Here is a 20332-nt window from a genome sequence, read left to right as displayed (position 1 = left end):
AGTCATCTAACATAATTTAAAAGTTAAGTACTGTACACTTTCGAATGAAGTTAACAGGGCGGTTTTCTGAAGAAAGCTATATTTTGTATGCATGAATAAACATGTTAAATCAAACAAAGATCAGGTAGAGGCTGATGACATTTTGTCATTAAGAATAGATCTGCATGTAGGAAGAAGGGTATTATCATTACTAAGCCTAATGTCACACTCGCGTCGATGATTCTGATCTTGACAACACTGGACTGACTGGCGTGCACCATTAGTCTGGCCAATGAATCACTTTTGTCGATGTTTCTTTCTCCTTCTCTGCACCCGGCCAACCTCCTGACCCAACCGACCCACGAATACCAGCAGGCTGACGTAAAGTTCCCAGCTTGGCAAAATTGTAGGCTCACCAGGCTCTCATTCCTATAGACGCAGCTACAAGCGTCTGCATACCGTTATCTCAAACTCGTTTTTCGTCACCGGACTGTACCCTGAAGCTTCATCTCCCATCAAACCCAGTGTAGCCACTCGATCGCAACAGGCATCGCTGGGTCCGAGAGGCTATTCTTAGCTCGGGTGCTCTAAACTGGACGGAAATTTCTGGACTGCCTCTCTGACTCCCCCATTGTTCGTACCCTCCATCGAATCACGGCAATTCGATGCCGAGGCTTTGTGATATCTGTGAGACATTTATAGTCGGAATTGTTGACGATCCTATGCTATCAAGCTGCGTGGAGGCGGCAGGGAAGGCGCAATTAGGAAGTTGTTGACGGTTGGGTTGTACCCCCATCTTGCTTGGTTACGAAGTTTGTTTGGACTGGTTGCGTAAAAGGTTCTATCATCCATGACCTTTAGGATAATTGAGTGGATCTCCTCCTACTCTTCAGCCTTCTCAGCTTCTGCCGCCCCTTAGGTGAGGGTCTACTTTTCTCTTTTTCAGAAGATACCAAGCCTCGGCCTACTCAACACATCTGGCTTTCATTGTGAGTAGAATCTTATTTTGAATCTTCTTTTTAATTAGCACGAGTTGCTGAAAATTGTTGAGCTCTTCTTTAGCAATATACAACTCTTCGTAATTGAATGGAAGTGGCTGGTGCGATAGGAAGGGTAATAGGTCTTCATAATTTCAGAATGTCGTACTCATTCTAATGTTGTACAACCTCTCAGAGTATAGAATAAGAAAATAATTCCTGATGTATTTAACATTATGGGAGGGGTATATCATATTCCTAGTATGAGACGGATGTAGTTTGAAGAAGGTGCTGTATGGTGAGTGATACGAATTTACAGTTTTGCTCTAACCATGAATATTTAATGTTATATATTGTAATCAATCGGGAGTCCAGACTAATCGACACCAAAGCAGAACACTGAAAAGGCACACAAGGCATGGACCCTTTCATTTCCATTACGATTAAATGTGACTTCAATGGAGCTTATTGTATGGAAAAATTATCTCAAACCAAGGGAGATGGCATGCAATAACTACTTCAAACAAAAATCGTCAAATACAATCGTTGGAAGTAACTAGTATAGCAACATCAAAGGTAAATTACACTTTGTCCTTTTGGCTGGCTAAATTAACCAGAAAAGAACTAGAATGGTGGTATTCTTTTTAGTAGGAATGGTGAGCGATCTTACCTTTTCTAATACGTTGGTGATGTTTATGGTAGAAAAGCACCGAGGACGTGTTTACAGTGTATAATACCCAGAGTAATTGGTCTAGCATCACCTCCTGTAGTGAAATACCTTAAACACACCACCATGGCAGGGAATCTCAGCGTCTGTTAACGCCATTCTCTTAATCGCTGCTGTACCCTGGTGACCTAGGAAATATCTTTGGAATCAACAGCACCTGTTTGGACTACCACGAATGGTTGTTTTTTTTTCTTTTATCCCGGATGTTATCTACCATTCTACACAGTCTCCAAGGATTGTGGCACTTTTTGTGGAATATCATATTTATAATTTGCAACACGGTAATCATACCGATCGAGGAAGTGCTTCGGACCTGCCTTCCTCTGGATTTCTGAAATATTTTTACTTCAATTCAGTCGTTTCTCAGTTGATGGTACATCATTTCGAGGTAAAGTGATTCGAAAACTCCTTTATCAAAGTCTCTTCAGCTCGGTATGACATTTTTGCTGACTTGTGGCTAATACTTGTCCGGATAAATTTTTACTTTGCAAATATTATACATGTATTACATGCAGCCATTACCGTGATGATAAACATTGGAAATCAATAGGGCCTGTAGGACTTAATACACTGTAAAAAAATATAGGGTAAAATTTTTAACTAGCACGAGGGTAATTATGTGTCCAACCAATATGGGGCAGTATTTTACCCAATGCGGGAAGCATATTGTCCAGTGAGGTTAAAAAACAAGCAGCAATTACTTTAGAATGGGCAAAATTTTCATCACACTGGATAAATAAAAATGCCTAAAAGAAATGCCCAATGTTGGTATTGCAAAAGAGAACCATGCTTGCTATATAGTTCTTTTTTTTATCCAGTTGAATGAAAATAAGCAGTGGTTTGTAAGCATAGAACATAATTATGCTAGCAAGAATTAGAATGGTATAGCGTAAATGTCTTCGATGATGTTCTCACAGCATTACTGTTTTTTTTAACACCAATGGCAAAGTAATATATCTTGAAAGTACAGGCATTTGATTGCATTGGCGTATTTAACTTGGTATTCTGTTTTGAGTTTCAACAATCACGCTGACTAGTGCGTGCACTATCAGAGCCATTTAGGCCTATGTTGCCATTTTAACTCTGGCAAGCACATGCCCCCTTCCAATCCTATATTGAAAGAGAAAGTACCGTAGCATCTTTGTACATCAATGACATTTCATTAAGGCGATTTATATTAAGTTTTATATATGCATTTCATAAAAAGGGGGTAGTTGTCCTGATACGGCATTTCATATCGCATGATACACGGTACAATTTTGTGTGCAAACATAATCTAATATATTGTTCAAATTATTGTTCTACCATGTAATTAATCCAAGCATGCGGCAGTGTACTGATAATGGTAATGGTTTCCATCAATACATTGAAATTATTGGTTTACGAAAGATATGTTAATCTATTAACTTTATACAAAAAGGAATGTAATACAATTTTCACACCCCTAGTTGTTCTCTTTATAGAAGAAAATTTAACACAAGTCTTGTTTTTGTGAGTTGTATATAGCTTTCCTATAGTTATGTAGAATAATGAATTCGATTCTGAAAACAATAATGAGTGGTTACAACTAAACTAATTTGACTGCTATGCAGATTTTTTACGAGCTCTCACTCTCCCCATCTCTCTCTTGGTTGCTTTGCTTTATCCTAGCTTCTGTGCGCTTTTGTACTGGTTGGTTTTCTCCTCTATACCCCCTTTATTACGTTTACCCACTCCTGTATATCGCTGTTTCTCTATCTCTGTCTCCAATCCTAGGTTGGTTTAGAAAGGTTTCACACTTTTTTGTGCTCTGCGCTCCCTTTTCTCGGGATTTGTGAATACACACAGACACTCACCCCACACGAAGTGCATGACTGTATGACTAGCTGGAAGACACGTTGACTGATGATATATATATTTTTTAATCCATTGATTTTTTTGTTCGTCCTTACAACCTTTCTTATTTTTCCTCATGAGGTTCGCCCCTGAATTATCAAGTCATAAGAAAACATGTTCGAAAGACTTCCCCTCCCTATTGTTTAAAATAAAATAAAATAGGGAGCCGAATCGGCCTGTTTTATTCGGAAATATCAGTACCCCTACCCCAACTTGCGTATTGTTCATACAAATGATTATTGCAATGGGTTAATAGGGACAGCAAGGCCCTAACCAACTTCAGACTTCTCTTCTGACGTATGTAAGGTAAGCCCTGAGCTATAGCTCTTTCGAATAACTCGCCTATTTATAGAAAGAATCTTGGCTGGAAATCAAAAGTCAGCCCATCTTCATTTCGGTAAAATTCAAACTAGAAAGTTTCATGTAATTGAGTTCTTCATATTTATTTTTTCCGGATATCGACGTGTATGCCCCGAACCCTTTGGAGAATTTCTATAACAATTCCCTAGATATTTATAATCTGAGTCGTTATAGGATCATGATGTACTAACACGATTCATGATCTGCAAGCCATATTAGTGATTGTTTTATTTGGGATTCAATGTTACCAAATGTGCATGTATAAAATATGTGGGACTAATTGTGACAATAAAATGTTTACTTAAATATGAGCAGTTTATTGAGTCATTTAAAGTCACACGTGTTACTAAAGCTGTGTAAATTCTTCGTTATATTCTGTGATGTCTACGGGTTTTATCACTTTTTGGCCTTTGCTTTTTGCATGCATGTCTTGATCTATAATTTGATACTTTTAGCTGGTTCTCATTGTCAAAGATGTAGAGATAGATGGCCCCGCAATAATCATACGACCTCTCCTCATAATAGGAGTGTCCTTAAACTTATCCTTATGCACCATCTTTATATTCAATTAAGGTTCAGCTGACGGGGTGGCAAGATGATCACGAACCATTGACCTCGTTGACCTAACATGGATTCCAAAAACTATTACAGGGAGATATGAAGACAAAAATAGACCGGGTCGATCATGATCGATGTACTCTGCCTGACACTTGACTTCGTTCATATATCAAACATATTACATTATCCATTCTCATTCGCTGATTTAAAAAAATATATACGTTTCGAATTTTAGGGTTGATAAATCAATCGACGAAAGAAGATAGAAAGAAGAGGGCTGACACTATATAGCCAAAAACAATTCTGAAATTGTCAAAATCCGTTAGATTTATTTTTGATGGTCATTTTATCGTAAATAGCGTGGTTACTGTATAATTATAACAAAACCTGAATTATATCCATCTTGATTCATTTTTATTAAGCCGGCTGACTTTTAACTTGTAAATCTATGTTATTTATTGGTAAACTCCTAACAATGCTATAACAGGGAGATTTACGTTCTGTCTTTTTTTTAAGCATTCATTTCATGCAACATTAAAAAAGTCAAATAATACTAAGTAATGTATAACATATTTCTAAAGATTATTTAATATGAATTCAGTTTACGAAACTGTATATATTTATATTGTTATTATTCCTTGATATAGGATTCACTTCCTGCAAAAATCAGGGCCCTGTCCACGGAGGATTAGTCTATTTTTACTGGGGGTGCTCATCATTGTCGCAGCAACCCCAGTAACAACAGGTAATCATCCGTAGCCAGGTCCATGGCAAAAATCCTTCAGAATATTTTATACTTAAAAGGTTCGTAATTTCACACCGCACATCTCTTTGACGTGCACAATAATTCTGCAACACAATGGCTTATATGCCAGGAAAACCTGTTTTCAAAGTTGAGTTTGTTTATTCTCATTCAAGTATACATCATGGTCTTTTACTTTGGCCATTCTCATTAAGAGTTGTTTCTATGTAGAAAGGTTACCCCAGTACATGAGGTAGGCCTTGTACACACTGATAGATTTCCTTTTTCAAAGGTCTTCAAGGACAGTAAATAATGTTGATGGGTGTTAAGTTTCTCTAGAAATCTATAAGCATGCATTGTTTTAACAAAATACATAGCATTTGTCCGTCATGATACATTAATATACAAGAAATTGTAGGCCCTTTGAAACTCGTGCATGCATCAGTATTGGATCTTGTTTGGTATAGCAATGGATATAGCAGTGCCATGCTTTACCGTGTCTAATTACAATTTGGCCTGGACCAAACCCGTACATACCAATGGCTCTCATGTGACATTCCTAAGATATTCGGTCTGTGCTCCGTCTATTGGATTGCAGCCTATATACTCAGACAAACCAGAGTGTATGCGTGTCACCAAGGTTAAATTTAAATTGTGTTACCATGCAACAGCGATAGTTTCATATCAGCTTTAGATAGCATTGATCACGTCTTCTAAAGCAAGACCAAGATATCAAACTTTTTGCAGTGGAGTACCCTCAATTAAGCAAATTCTTAATCGTTCATAAGGAAGAATTACAGTATTGAAATCTATTATCGATGCGGATTGCTCGGGTAGGGGAAACCTTGAAACAAGAATTTTAATGCTAATATAACTGGCCTCCTATATAACAACCTTTTCTGTTAGAGCGGAATACGAAATTGCTTTAATACTTTTAGCTCTATAGGTTTTAACTTCTCCGAAATAAACTCTCATTGAAAGGATAACCCACGAAGCGTGTTTTAATCCCAATGACTGATAGATATATTGGGGTTCATCTGTTTCACAGCAGTCAACAGCCTGTCACGTCGTATAAATCTCTTCCCGCCCGTGATTATATTGTGACATGGATGAAATCGTCAGCTGATGTAACAATGACCTTCAAAATATGGAGACTACGATAAACGTCATAACAGTACTATTCAGGCCAACATTCTAAAGGATGTAGACCTCTAGAAAATTAACTGCATCTTGTCTATATACCTCAAACTATATACCATCTTAGCTTTGTACGCACATCTTTATTAGGTAGTTCCAATTCTGGGGATGGACATTTTTTTAATCATGTTTCATTAATTTTAGTGGAATGATAAAACTTCTTTTAACATTAACACTTAGCAGAGGCTGCGCCACAGGGATCAAGGGGGCAAAGCGACCAACCCCCATATAGTGAAATCGGAAAAAGCGAAGGACAAAGAACGAACAAAGTAGGAAGAAGAGAAAGGCACAAATTTACAACCAGGGCCGTTTCATAATCAATCATAAGTTTGACTACATCGTAAATCTTACTACCGATTATCAAATTTCTGCCAATTTAGTAATTACCTTTGGACCTTGGCACGTTGTCACAAAGCGAGTCTCTTTTAGACTGGATCTTTACCATTGTTGCACCAACATATGCTTTCAACCAAATGTCTGTATGATCTTATGCTCTTTCGATTACACAACTCATCATCACAAATGAAGGAACCCCTTATCTTCACCACTAAACAATACCCTTACCGCCACATGCGAATAAATATTATTATATGACTCATATGAGATCACCTTATGATATTCGGTGCCACTGCATGGCGCCAAGCCTATATATAGTTTAACGTGCTGACGGGCGTGCTGATGGTCTCGTTGGGCATGTTGGGTATCGATGGGAACCACACCCTTAAACAGAATGGCACTGTGTTAAAAAGAATCAACGTTAAATTCATTCACGGAGAATGGAATATTGTACTTAGCATGATCATATAGCCATAAAAACTAAATATTATCATGTTATGGTCATTCTTAAAAAATAAATTGGGATGTCTTGTCAAATGTTTGGGCCTTTGTAAATGCACCACATCGTCATGGCCATTGTAATGAATGGTCAAGACGGAAATGCAAATCCACAGCGATTCGGAAGGTGACATCGTACAAAAACAGATATCCCCAACTCAAGAGGCCAACTTAACCGTTTTCCATGTACTTTAAGAAAATAGGTTCATATTTGAAACTTAATAGGTGAAATCCATTATTACACTGAGGTCTCTTTACCTATGATATAAACTTTGTGGCCATATCATGCCTACAGAACCATCATATGGTGCAAATTTGAACCATTCAGATCAGAAAGGTGCAAGCATTCATTTCTCAGTTACACAGTGCCAATTTGAACATATATATATATTTTTTTTTGGGGGGGGGGGGGGCAGTATAATACCAGCTCCTTTTTATGGGACGAGGATAATCCATCGGAGTCCATTTGAATATTCCTTGAAAATTATGACAAATATTAATAGTATAAAAAAATTAATAGCACATTTTTAGGTCATTATCACCCAGTTACACACGTACAGAGGATTAATAGAAATATGATATAATTTAAGGATTGATAACTGTAGTCAAAGAATTGAGAAGTATCAAAACTGCATGAATACATGTGCGAACTACTTAAGGCGAACATAAAAGCCGTCTGTAAATGTCATGCGCTGCAGGCATTCCCATGTCTCTCCTCGATTGATAATTACCTGAGCATGTGTTAAACGGGATCTCCGTAACAATGGCGGCTCAAGACCCGTCTCAGATTAGGATACAATAAGACATGGTCATCTCAATTACAGGGGGGGGTATAGAAAATTAAAGAATTTAGGGGTTGATGTCCTTCTAGTTTCCGGGCGGTGTTTGAAAGAGAATGGTAAGATTTTTTTTGTCTTTATAATAATGACCTGATTTGTTGTTTTCATTAAACAAGCAACATTTGGTTCCTTTAAAAAAAAACGCACATTCAGAACGAGAATAAAACATTTTCTAATAGCTGATGAAGCGGAAGATATGTTGGAGATATCTTGGATAATTATGCAAATTGATTTTTAAAATTTTGTCTTCTTGTCGGTTTTTTCCGCACCCCCCCCCCCGCATGCAAAATGATATCCCTTCTTCTAAAACAATAAGATAAGGGACATTTAGCACCCTGTGATTACAAACTGTAATGAACAATTCTACGTCATTTTTTCGGATTTATAAAATAATTTCTCATATATATTATAGCCTTAATGCTACGAGCATTGTAATTTCTACAGGTCCATGATTGTAGGCATGTAAAATGACATTCATAAACCAATCGATAACGATATCAATAAGCCTTTTTAATGCACTCTAAAAAATGTTGGGCAACATACGGTCCACACAACAATTGGTTAAAACTTTATCCAATTCTGGGTAGTTTTACACCAATAATATGTGCTTTGGGTGAAAACTACACAGTATTGGTTGAAAACTACCCAGAATTGGATAAAGTTTTAACCAATTGTTGTGTGGACCGTATGTTGCCCAACATTTTTTAGAGTGTGTATTGTAAGCTCTTAACTTCTGTTTCAAGATTTAAAGGATCACAAGTCATGATCCGGAAAAAGTAATAAATCAAATCTTACACCATTGCTATTAGCTTCGATGAAAAAAGCGGAGTCCCCATAACACACTGGAGCATAGATTTCCGAACATAAGTTTTACACCACATGGCATCTGATTTCATTATAATCGCTGTTGGTTTTTGGTTTTCTTCTTCTGTTTTGCTGAATAAAAAAAATGGAAGTAAGTTACTGGTTATGTTGTTTTATGAAATGATTATGACTATGTTTGATTCATTTGATGTGAGTGATGAACACGAGCAAAATCGTGATATCCACTAAACTAAAATATAATTCGACGTGACACTATTGCAGTTAAAAGCATTGTTCGAGGAGATCTTTTATCCAGTCCCTCATTTTTCTCTTTCCATACAAGGCTTAATTCTCCACCTCTCCCTGCGACTCTCTTGCGCATTTATTGCTCCCATTAATATACCACATCCAGCAGAATGCATTAGTATGCATGCCCAGCAGCATGCCGCTACCAGCCCTCAACTTTCGGAATGCGTTTTACTCACTCTCTTTACCTTAGCGGAGCTTAGAAGTAGCTATGGGACTCTGCCACGTCCAATTACACACGGAATGTGCCAAACTCAACGACCATCTTGATGAGATACTATCCAAGTTTGTTACAAACGAGTGATTGTTAGCGTACTTGTATACCGCTGATTTATTTTCGTGATATAAAAGTTGTGTGTTGAACTGTGGCAATACGATAGAGAGAACTTCTTTATTTTGTATAGTTTCTACATCTTCATGTTGAGATCTGCTAAATCCAACCCCTCGATCAAAAGGACTATTACACGCCCATGTCATCAAGACCATCGAATGATGATTGATGTCATTTTTAAACAGGAAATTCCATTTCTTTTTTTCTCTCTCCTATGAGGAACGAGTTATTAGTTCGGAGTGAAAAGGCAACTAAAATGTTTTCCTCCATCCTCAGCGTTTCCATCTGGTATCCCTTTGACATATCCCTGACGGCTGCGACAGCTAGGGCTGTGACTGTTCATCATAACCGGGTTTCTTTATGATATAAACGCGCCTCTTGGTTCGTCCCTCTTTGAAAACTCCCGGCAGTTAAGGTCACGATTAGCGTTGCGATAATCGACTGCGACAGGCGCATGTTGGTTCAATCACAGGACCGTGCCTGTCAAACACAAGGATATTTTGGTATGAAATATTGGTGAATGCAACACAGCGTGACAAAATTACCAGATACAGGCCCGCCATACCAAAGTCATCTCAGTCACGGTATTAGATGAGGTACCGTCAAGGGCTTTGCAATTTTGCAGATTCTGTTTTCTTACCGCCATTCGTTACAGGAACATTCATCACTTCGACCTCTTGAATTCCTTACGCTTATTTTCACTTTCGTCACTCACACTTATATTGGGAGACTGATTCTTTTATTCAATGGAGCCATAGAATGATGACACATGTATTTATGATGTTTGATTTCATTTGTGTTTATGCCAACTAAGAATCGCCAGTCACTCCTTCTCGAGTATCATTTGTAAAACTTGATGACATCAAAGGTCTTGTTTCAAAGGAGCCCCCGCGACCTTACACATTCAAAATGGCGGATTGTAGTAATCGACAGAACCGTCGTATTGCCTTGTTCATTACGGTTCTCGTTCTCATTGTCACGGCGGCCATAATAACGATAGTGGTTGTGTCGTCAACGAAGTCATCGTCAGGATCACTATCATCAAAGATGACAACTCAATCATCTTCAGATCCAGAATCTATGTTATTAAAAACCACACCTTCACCGCAATGACGAAAGCCTTTGACGTCAAAATGGATAAATGCAGCGAGTAGGCTATTTGTGTGTTTTTCAGTTTAATTAAGGCAAATGGTATTTTCTTTAAAATTAATCTTTAGAATTTTGACATCAGCAATGGCTTGCCGAGGAAGTTTGGTATTTTATATACAATTTTTAAAGTGAGAACATTGGATTTACAATGGTGTTGACACCATTTTGCCATAATCCAAGACTCATAAATGAATAAAACATATGAACTGACAGCTTATTTTTAAGGAAGCCCAAGCAAAACTCGTTTCATGCATTAATTAGCACAATATTTGTCAAAATTGGTATCTCTCGTTGGAGAATAAAATTTAGTGATCATTGATTAATGTAGGTCCTATTACTTGTATTAAGATTGTTGATGTTACGAGTACTTGAAGCTCATCTGCTTGTTAAGTGAGTGGGGTGTGTGTGTTTTCAATGCAGCGATGTAAATTTTGTTTCACATTTTTTTTACGACTCGATCGGTATGCATGTCCTTACGAATTCCTCCCTCGTGTGTCATTCAATTTTGGCGTACATCAAACAATCCCCTCTCCTTGGGTCGCTTTATGATACCAATTATAACCCTTTTCGGTTTGTACGTGGTTTCCTATCAAGGATTATACGGCCATAGATAGAGTAATGAGAGGCTGGGGCGTGACACATGGCATGAATGTGTAAATAACATGTCAACAAATGCGACTTACCCTTTTCTGTCAAATGTCGAGACGGATCGACATGCTGTGCATTGTGATTTAGTCCCTTTTTTTTCTCGGAAAAGCGAAGGCTGTGACTATTCCTATCTTTGTTATTGTTATCAAATCAAAATTTGATTAGAATACAATGCAACAAGCAAAAGGGCCTAATACTGGCAAACAGTGACTCCAAGCCTGTTCTTTTATTTTATAGTGTTTACATCTTATTTTTTCCTTGATACCTTCTTTACCATATACCTCAATAGTTACGTTTGAACACGGAATGTAATTCTCCTTTTTGCTGGGAATTCTTGATTAACTTAAAACAAATTTTGTCCATTACCGTGAATATGAGATCTCAATATGTCACGAAAATGCATCTGAGTAAAATATCCTGGGGCAATTGAGAACAATCTAATTAATCAACATATCCTGTACGCCTTTGCATTTAATGCGTGTCCTACTGACATTGGCATATGGTAAAAAAGGAACCCTTCGCAGTACTAATTCGGTACTGGGATTCAGCAGGTTTTCTTAAATCATATACTTAAAAAGTATGCAAAAACCTTCCAAGGACACAAGGATTATCGTTGTTTTTTTTTATTATGTTCTTTAATACCATCTCAGTTTCAACCGCCGCTTGTATCTATCTAATTATAGTTTCATCTATTATGTGTTGGTTTTAATGTGTGTTTCATGCAATTATTTGTAAGTTGTACGGTCCCATATTTTGACATTAAAAGGATGGTCCGGGCTGAAAATATTTATATCTTAATACATAGAGTAGAATTGACTGAGCAAAATGCCAAAAAAATTCATCGAAATCGGATAACAAATAATAAAGTTATTGAAGTTTAAAGTTTAGCAATATTTTGTGAAAACAGTCGTCATGAATATTCATTAGGTGGGCTGATGATGTCACATCTCCACTTTCCGTTTTCTTATGTTATTACATAAAATCATAATTTTTTCATTATTTCATACTTGTGTGAATAATATGTCTCCCTTATAATGAAATAAGTTGCAGCAATAAATATCTAATGCACTAAATCAGTTGTCAATCCAATTTTTCTAGTTCTTGGAGGAAAAAAATTGAATAAACATAATTTCATATAATAAAATACAAAAGAACAAGTGGAGATGTGACATCATCAGCCCACCTAATGAATATTCATGACGACTGTTTTCACAAATTTATATTCATTGATAAAGAACACGTATTTTTTCATTTAAGCTATTTATGCTCCATTTTTTTATATACAGACAACTTTCTTGATCATGTCGTTACCTTAAACTATTTATCATGATTTGCTTTATGTATGATTCGGCACTTTATAGGGTAATAACACTGTACTAGATAAATGTTTCAATTGGAACGAAGAAAATCACTGTTTCAGATAAACTATGCTTGTAAACAAACAAACAAAACGATATATAAATATAGAAAAATCATCCACTACACCTGGTTACCACAGAGTATCACGAAAAATTTGTATCACCTGCTGTTTTGGCCAATCAAATTTATCAAAGCTTACATGTAGATGTAAACTTGAATATACCGCATTATTAGACGTTCTTAAGCTTTAATTGCGATTTACCTGAATTCAGCGCAGTACTTTCCTTTGCCAAGTCTCACTTCAATCGATTTGCACGTCACATTCTGATGATTGCCCATCTAAAATAAAATGAAATGAAAATTCAAATGAAATTAAAAACTTGAGTATACATTTAGAAAAAAAATCAATTATACATTACTATAATACACGTACCTGTTATTTTCCTATAAAGGGTAACACATAATAAGGCTTATTAACCCTCTTTATCTTTGTTTCATTCATTGACAGATACCAAGTGTTCATCTCTTTCATCACTTGAATCAGACAGCAACTATTCTCTATTGGTTACACCCACAACGCTCTCACGATAGGGACCCCAGCCCGGCGCAGACGTAACATGACAATAGCTGCCATGGAGACGTCTGCATCCTTGCTTGGTGGTGGTGACGAATACTCCTACTCATATAGGGTCCGAGACCGTCGGAGCATCTCTGGTGCTAGTTCAACTCCATCTTCGACAACATCATCTACATCACCTTACAGTAGTTCATCCAGGACTTCCTCTAGCTATGGTACCGGCTCAGGCTCTTCGTCGGGTTCGCACACTGTTGCTCTTTCTTCGATAATCGCAGGTATAGAGGTAGTTGGTGACAAGCAGCAGGCAATCATCGAACGTCAGGGGAGCAAAACAAAGCTACGTGCTAAGCTCGAATCGCAAGATTCATTGGATAACTTTCCAGACAAGTACAAATTCGAGGACAATAAGCATGTATCTGAGGTAGTACACGGACTCAAGTCATTGTACGAGCAAGGTTCCTTGGTGGACGTGACATTGATCGTTGACGATGAGGAATTCCCTTGTCATAAATGCGTGCTTGCCGCGAGTAGTCCGTATTTTAACGCCATGTTTACGACAAATCTAGCGGAGAGCAGACAGAGTAAGATCCGTTTAATTGGAATAGACGCACCCTCAATGAGACTTATCCTTGACTATGCTTATACATCGCAAATAGAGATTAATGAAGACAACGTTCAAGGACTCATGCTCGCAGTCAATATGTTCCAGATGCCAACATTACGCGACGCTTGTGCACGGTTTCTTGAGAAACATATCACGGTGTCCAACGCAATTGGTATCTACTTTTTTGCTGTCGCACACAACTGCGAGAAGCTCGAGGAACTGGCGAAAACTGTGGTAATGGACAACTTTGTCGAAGTTTGTAAAGAGGAAGAGTTTGTCACGTTAGGGAAAGATAAGATTATCGATATCATTTCCAAAGATGAGTTGAATGTAGACAACGAGGAGGTGGTTTACGAAAGCGTGATGGCTTGGGCCAAGCACGATCCAGACGCGCGTAGAGCAGACCTCGCAGATGTTGTATCTCACATCCGATTTGGACTTATCAGCCCATACTACATTCATGATGTGGTCGAACGCGATCGCATTGTGTCACATAACAAGGGTTGTCAACAGATCATCGACAGCGCTTTACAATATCACGTTCTACGGGATCGTCGCCAAGATCTTGACATGACGAAGGTAAACACAACCGCAAGAAAGGGAATGCCATTTGCAGATATGTTCGTCTTCCTTACCAATACGAGTGAGATGCTAAGCGATATCAACCAACCCACAACCTACCGCGTCAAGGCTTTACCCGAACTGATGGACGATGCAGAATGTGTCATAACAGGGGAAAATAACATATTTACCCTTTCGAAACAGCCAACAGAATATAGCGGCCGACGTTTATATTCCAATCGCAGAAGCGGTCTATTTCTCTTTGATCATTTTGAAAAGAAATGGTTACCGCGAGCCGCGATGAATGTTGGCCGTTGTAATTTTAGCTTGTCGGTATTGGATGGTCTCATCTATGCTGTCGGTGGCTGTGATGGTGACGATGCTCTTTCTAGCGTTGAATGTTACAATCCTGCCACCAACATCTGGAAGCAGATATCATCCATGCCGCAGGTTGTTAGGTTCGGCCATAAAGTAGTTTCAGTTGGAGGTCGGTTGTACTGTATTGGTGGAGAGTCTGAAGACACAGTTCTCGATTCTTTGTTTTGCTACAATCCGCGGCTTGATAGCTGGGAAACGGTTGCCAACATGATCCTCCCGCGTACTTGCGCTAGCGTCGCCGTGACGAATCGAGAAATATACGTTATTGGAGGTAGCGTTGCGATGGGCGAGGTAGGGCCAGAGAATATGCTTAAGTCGGTCGAAATCTACAATCCTGAGAATAACGAGTGGCGTTTCGGACCAGAGCTCCCAGAAGGAAGGATGTCCTTTGTCACGGCAGTATTAGGTGGCACTATATACATTTTCGGCGGAGAAAATGGACTTGATGATTGTGAGGCGAAGGTCTGGAAGCTTGAATCTGGTGCAACAGAGTGGATAGAAGACAAGGGCAAATGGCCACCTATAGTTGCGCCATTCTCGTGTCTCGTCGCCAGAATGTCTAAGGATAGTGAATAGTAAAGACCAAAACAGGACTGACTCTCCTGACCACATCTTCTTGGGCAAACGATAATCACATTGCAACATTAATCACGATTATTGCATGATACCTTAAGTTATTTAATTGCAATATTCTTGGTAAATGGGAATAAGATGATGGTCTATCGTATTCCTTATTTCGATTTATAAGCCCCAAGATATGAAACTCATTTTAAAAGCGATTCGTCTGGGAATAGTCACTCTGATAATGTCTGAACATATGAGAATGAAATTCTATGTGGCCGTAGGAAATTATTGTGATGTTTCAATTATTTAATATTTATTCATCTTTGTGAAGTTGTGGTCGTCTTCGTAAGCGAAGGGCGAACATCGTCGTCATTTATTAATCGTGAATACTTTGGAAATACAGAGATTAATTTATACATACCTTGTTTCCAGTTTTTCACAACCGTGAGAGTTATCAACTTATCATTCATTTTATTTCCGTTGAAGTAAATGATCAACTCACACTAGTAGTATGATTGTAGAAACAAGTGAAATTCTTAAAAACGAAAACAAATTAGTGGTTATTATACATCAATTCTTAAAACATTTTTACTTGCATGACCTTTGTCGTTCATTGATAGGGAGAAATTCATGTTTTACTGTTATTTGCGCTTTTTATTGAGTAGCAGTTTATATACAGTCAGTATGTCTTTTAAAACCATTAACGATATTTTACCAGGTCTGTACGTCCTTTTGCGTCTATCAACAAGTTACAGACTCTTGAACATGTAAACTTATGATCCAATAGAAAGAACACACAGTCGGCTTTATTACCATATTTAAACGTGCCCCTGATGTACTATTGCAATGATTTGCGACTTTATATGGATCACGAAGAATACGATTATGAAGATCCAAAAATCTACCTTGACTGAAAAAAAAATTATATAAGTCTGTTGAGGAATTAGTGAATAGGCGCAAAGGAATTGACAGCCCCTGTGTAAAAGTATGTAGAGATATCGTTAACGCTAAAGCCCCCGTCACACTTATTTGGAATCCAGCAAAACCAGCCGGAATGAACATTTTTCGAAATTCTAGCCAGATTCGGGAGGGATTTTCGAATTGATCTAAATTTGTAAAATGCCGTTCGATGACCTCAATGCTCCTCAGTGCTGACTGACGTTGCAGCAACAGCTAGCCGTGCTTTCATGCGATTCGATTCTCCCATGAATGCGATCGGAATGTTTCGAATGTTGTTGAAATGTCGTCAGAATATTTGGAATGCAGTCAGAGTGCTATTGGACTGCACTTTGAATGCCGTTCGATATTTTTCCAGTTCGAATGCACCTCGAAAGTTTTGAGCATGAGCAAAACATTCGGGCCGGACACAAGAATGGACTCGAATATTAGAATGCACTCAGAATGCAGTCAGAATTTTTAGAATGCACTTCGAATATCCAGGAATGTGCCAAGAATTTTCATTCCGACGGCATTCCGCCTCTAGTGTGACTAGGGTATAAAAGAAAACAAGTTTATCATGTTTATCTGTGTTATATACTTCGAGTTCCTCCATGCATTTCCACTGTCAAATATTTCTATGCATCTTTAGCCAGCGTTTTATAGTAAAGCAAAGCAATTATAAGATGGTTAAACGCTTGTAATATCGGCCTAAATTATTTCCACAAAAAAAATTACAACTGTAAATTTATTAATTGTTTGGCTGAATAGGTATATGCTAAAGCAATTGTAATTGAATCTCATTATTATGCCTTTAATAGATAATACGAAATCAGTTTCCGTAACTTGAAATACATGTAGATCATTAGGATTTACAAATTGTGCACAGCTACACTCTAATAAGAATAGGTTCAGCTTTGCTCCCTTTCCAATTATTGGTCACAATGGAAGCAACTTTAAAGATCCGACTGTGCGCCTGAATTGCACCTTTCAGAAAGGGGAACTTTTTTAAAGGTGCTCCCAGTGTACAGAGATGAAATCAGTATTCATAGAATGTACGATCCAATGAATAAAAATGGTGGTATTTTCGATGGTCGTTATCTGCTACATATTCGTGCACCCTTGTACCAAATATCTCGTGGTGTCCTAGACAATGATAGATAGTTTTAGTTACAGGACGGTAGCTTGGAGGTTCCATGACATTTGCTCCGACGACAATTTCTCTGTTGGAAAATCTACACGTTAAGCCAAACATAAAACCTAACCCCCGTAACTATATATAAACCCTAATACTAATCTTTACATCATTCTGAAACAAAAATTCTGCTACAATCCTAACTCTCATCCTATGCCCTTTGAGATATTAAGATCGGAGCAAATGTCGCAGGAGCAAATGTCGTGTCACCAGCTTGGATGGCGGTAAGCCAGAGAATAGTCCCTTCGTGCATAATGGAATATAAATGAGTCAAATTTTCAGGTTTCCATGACATTATAAAGAGCCAACCGTCCATACTGGACGGAACGATGTTCTCTGTCAGTGAGTATATTTTTAATTGGCGAGGTGGCATTTGAGCATCATAATTATCAACGTGTGCTTCGAATTCCATTATTCCCCCAGTAACTGACTTACATGCTTCCATCCAGATAACGTTTAACTATTACAAAATTTGCACTTGGTGTTACTTTGAAATATTTACCGTAATAGCAATCTGGCGAGAAACATCTAATAGTTACTTACTCCCTAGATAAGTGGATTCAAAAGTAAATATTATTTTTTGAAGTTTTGAATCGAAGACACGAAATCTATGTCAAGGGAGCAGTGTTACACGCTGTATTAGAGGTACTAGTAATACGTGTTAGTCTTTAAAAACCCGTACTATTTCCTGTGGGAATATACTGACATGCCTTGAAATTAGTACTTCAGCAGAGATGAGTCGGTGTATCATGTTTCGATATATCCATCAGTTCATTTGAAAGATTATCGTCTATTTTTTAAACTAAATAATTCAATTCAAAATTTAAAGTCGGTATGTTCTTTACATCATTAAAAAGCTTTTGGCTCACACGATTCGGACGTTAACGCCTGACGCGAAGTTTACTATGTCCTTTTGCAAAGGAAACGCCAACGCAGGACATTGTCATTCAGCTCGTAATTCTAATATTTGTAAATGATATGAATATGAACATAACCGAGTTTGATGACAAAATAACGCGTCTGTTATTGTTTCCTAATTATCTTTCCAGCTTACTCGCTTCACTTACTCGAATCGGATCGATTATCACACATTAATACCAAGAAACAGGTGTATATTAGGGGTGTAATCTTTGGTGCCCCGCCTCCTCCCTCAAGATGAAATCACCGGTCCTGCGCACGCACACGCGAACACCCACGCACACACACACACCCGCACCATCACACACTCACTGACATACACCACAACATAAATGCATACACGAGTAGTAAGTGTGGCTTAAGAAGGTAACAGAAATGGCGTTTTGTTTGCAAGAGACACACAATTTCTTGGTATCTGTCGGGCGTCGGGCGTTAGTAAGTCCGTGTGACTACTTCTTTTCTAAGAATAACCCGTCTTCGCACTAAAATGTAGAACTATCATCAGCCCGCAATCGTTCGTCGCCTGACAGATCCAATTTAGCTAATTTCAAAATGCAAATCGTTCATAGGCGTCGGACGAGGATAATGAAGGGTTACCTGGAAATCATTGTCCTCGTATGGTTGTGAAAAACACACCATAACATTTATACGGCCCATCCCAAATTTTCATCAATGCTCTTATGGATTTAAGAATTTACTTAAATGCGATTCACGTAGATGTTACATATACAATGTACATCCATGACAAATGTTTTAAAGAAATTCGTCAATAATTTTTAATGCATTCTAGGGGTACGAGATCAGAAAGTTATTATCAGTAAGAAACATAATCTGCAGATATTCTTCATATGACAGATTGCTATATGGTATAAAGACAAGTGCATTTTCTTTCTGTTACCCTACGATTGGAATGTGTAATAATATTTAAAGATTAGCAGATAACGTAATCATACCAATAATAAAGGACGGACGTGTATAGGCGCAAGAATTACTAACTATAAACAGAGTTGAAACCTACAAATATGATTATGATATTGTTGAATGCTTCTTGCCAATCCTAATTCAAAACGGTTTTTTAATGCTTTATGACAAAAGTCGTTTGTTACATTGTTGCGCAATGAATTAGTGATGTTATTATATTTACACGTCAATGTATATCTACATATAGTTGATTAAAACGTTTTTGATGATTCTATCTCACGTATTTAAAGAGTAATCTTTGCTGCACGTTGGTTACTTTCGTTAATATCTGCATGATTTTTTTTTGTAAGTGACGTACGTAGAAAACCTCGTTAGGAAAAGAAAAATTATTGAAAAACTGACAGGGAAGGCACTCTACCCCACCCCCCGTACACATACGCAATTTTATCCATCATTACTTGTGCAACAGGCTGGTTTGGAGGCTTTGAATCAGACTACAAATCTTGGACTTACATACTTTTTGTCTCACCTGCATAGCAGAGTGAGACTATAGGCGCCGCTTTTCCGACGGCGGCGGCGGCGTCAACACCAAATCTTAACCTGAGGTTAAGTTTTTGAAATGACAGCATAACTTAGAAAGTATATGGACCTAGTTCATGAAACTTGGCCATAAGGTTAATCAAGTATTACTGAACATCCTGCTTGAGTTTCATGTCACATGATCAAGGTCAAAGGTCATTTAGGGTCAATGAACTTAGACCATGTTGGGGGAATCAACATCAAAATCTTAACCTAAGGTTAAGTTTTTGAAATGTCATCATAACTTAGAAAATATATGGACCTAGTTCATGAAACTTATACATAAGGTTAATCAAGTATCACTGTACATCCTGCATGAGTTTCACGTCACATGACCAAGGTCAAAGGTCATTTAGGGTCAATGAACTTTGGCCGAATTGGGGGTATCTGTTGAATTACCATCATAACTTTGAA

At 37.9% G+C, this 20332-nt stretch overlaps 1 protein-coding gene across 2 annotated transcripts; it reads left to right on the top strand.

Moving 5' to 3' along the window:
* Window positions 1–327: 327 nt before the first annotated feature.
* On the top strand, window positions 328–19613 carry LOC129257662 (kelch-like protein 2). Of its 2 annotated transcripts, none has more exons than XM_064096601.1 (2): window positions 328–968; window positions 13194–19613. In XM_064096601.1, exon 2 carries the CDS (start codon window positions 13303–13305, stop codon window positions 15379–15381), a length of 2079 nt encoding a protein of 692 aa, XP_063952671.1. In that variant the 5' UTR covers window positions 328–968; window positions 13194–13302; the 3' UTR covers window positions 15382–19613. The 2 variants fall into 2 exon arrangements, with proteins under 2 accessions (XP_063952671.1, XP_054752008.1); XM_054896033.2 differs by lacking the exon at window positions 328–968 and adding an exon at window positions 9429–10679.
* The last annotated feature ends 719 nt before the right edge of the window (window positions 19614–20332 follow it).

Source organism: Lytechinus pictus, chromosome 3 (assembly GCF_037042905.1).
Source record: "Lytechinus pictus isolate F3 Inbred chromosome 3, Lp3.0, whole genome shotgun sequence".
Lineage (NCBI taxonomy): Eukaryota > Metazoa > Echinodermata > Echinoidea > Temnopleuroida > Toxopneustidae > Lytechinus > Lytechinus pictus.
Note: the sequence above shows the minus strand (reverse complement) of the source record. Positions and strands in the feature narration are given on the sequence as shown.

Coding starts and splice junctions, on each gene's coding strand:
- LOC129257662 (XM_064096601.1), top strand. CDS start 13,303: ATGACAATAGCTGCCATGGAGACGTCTGCATCCTTGCTTGGTGGTGGT.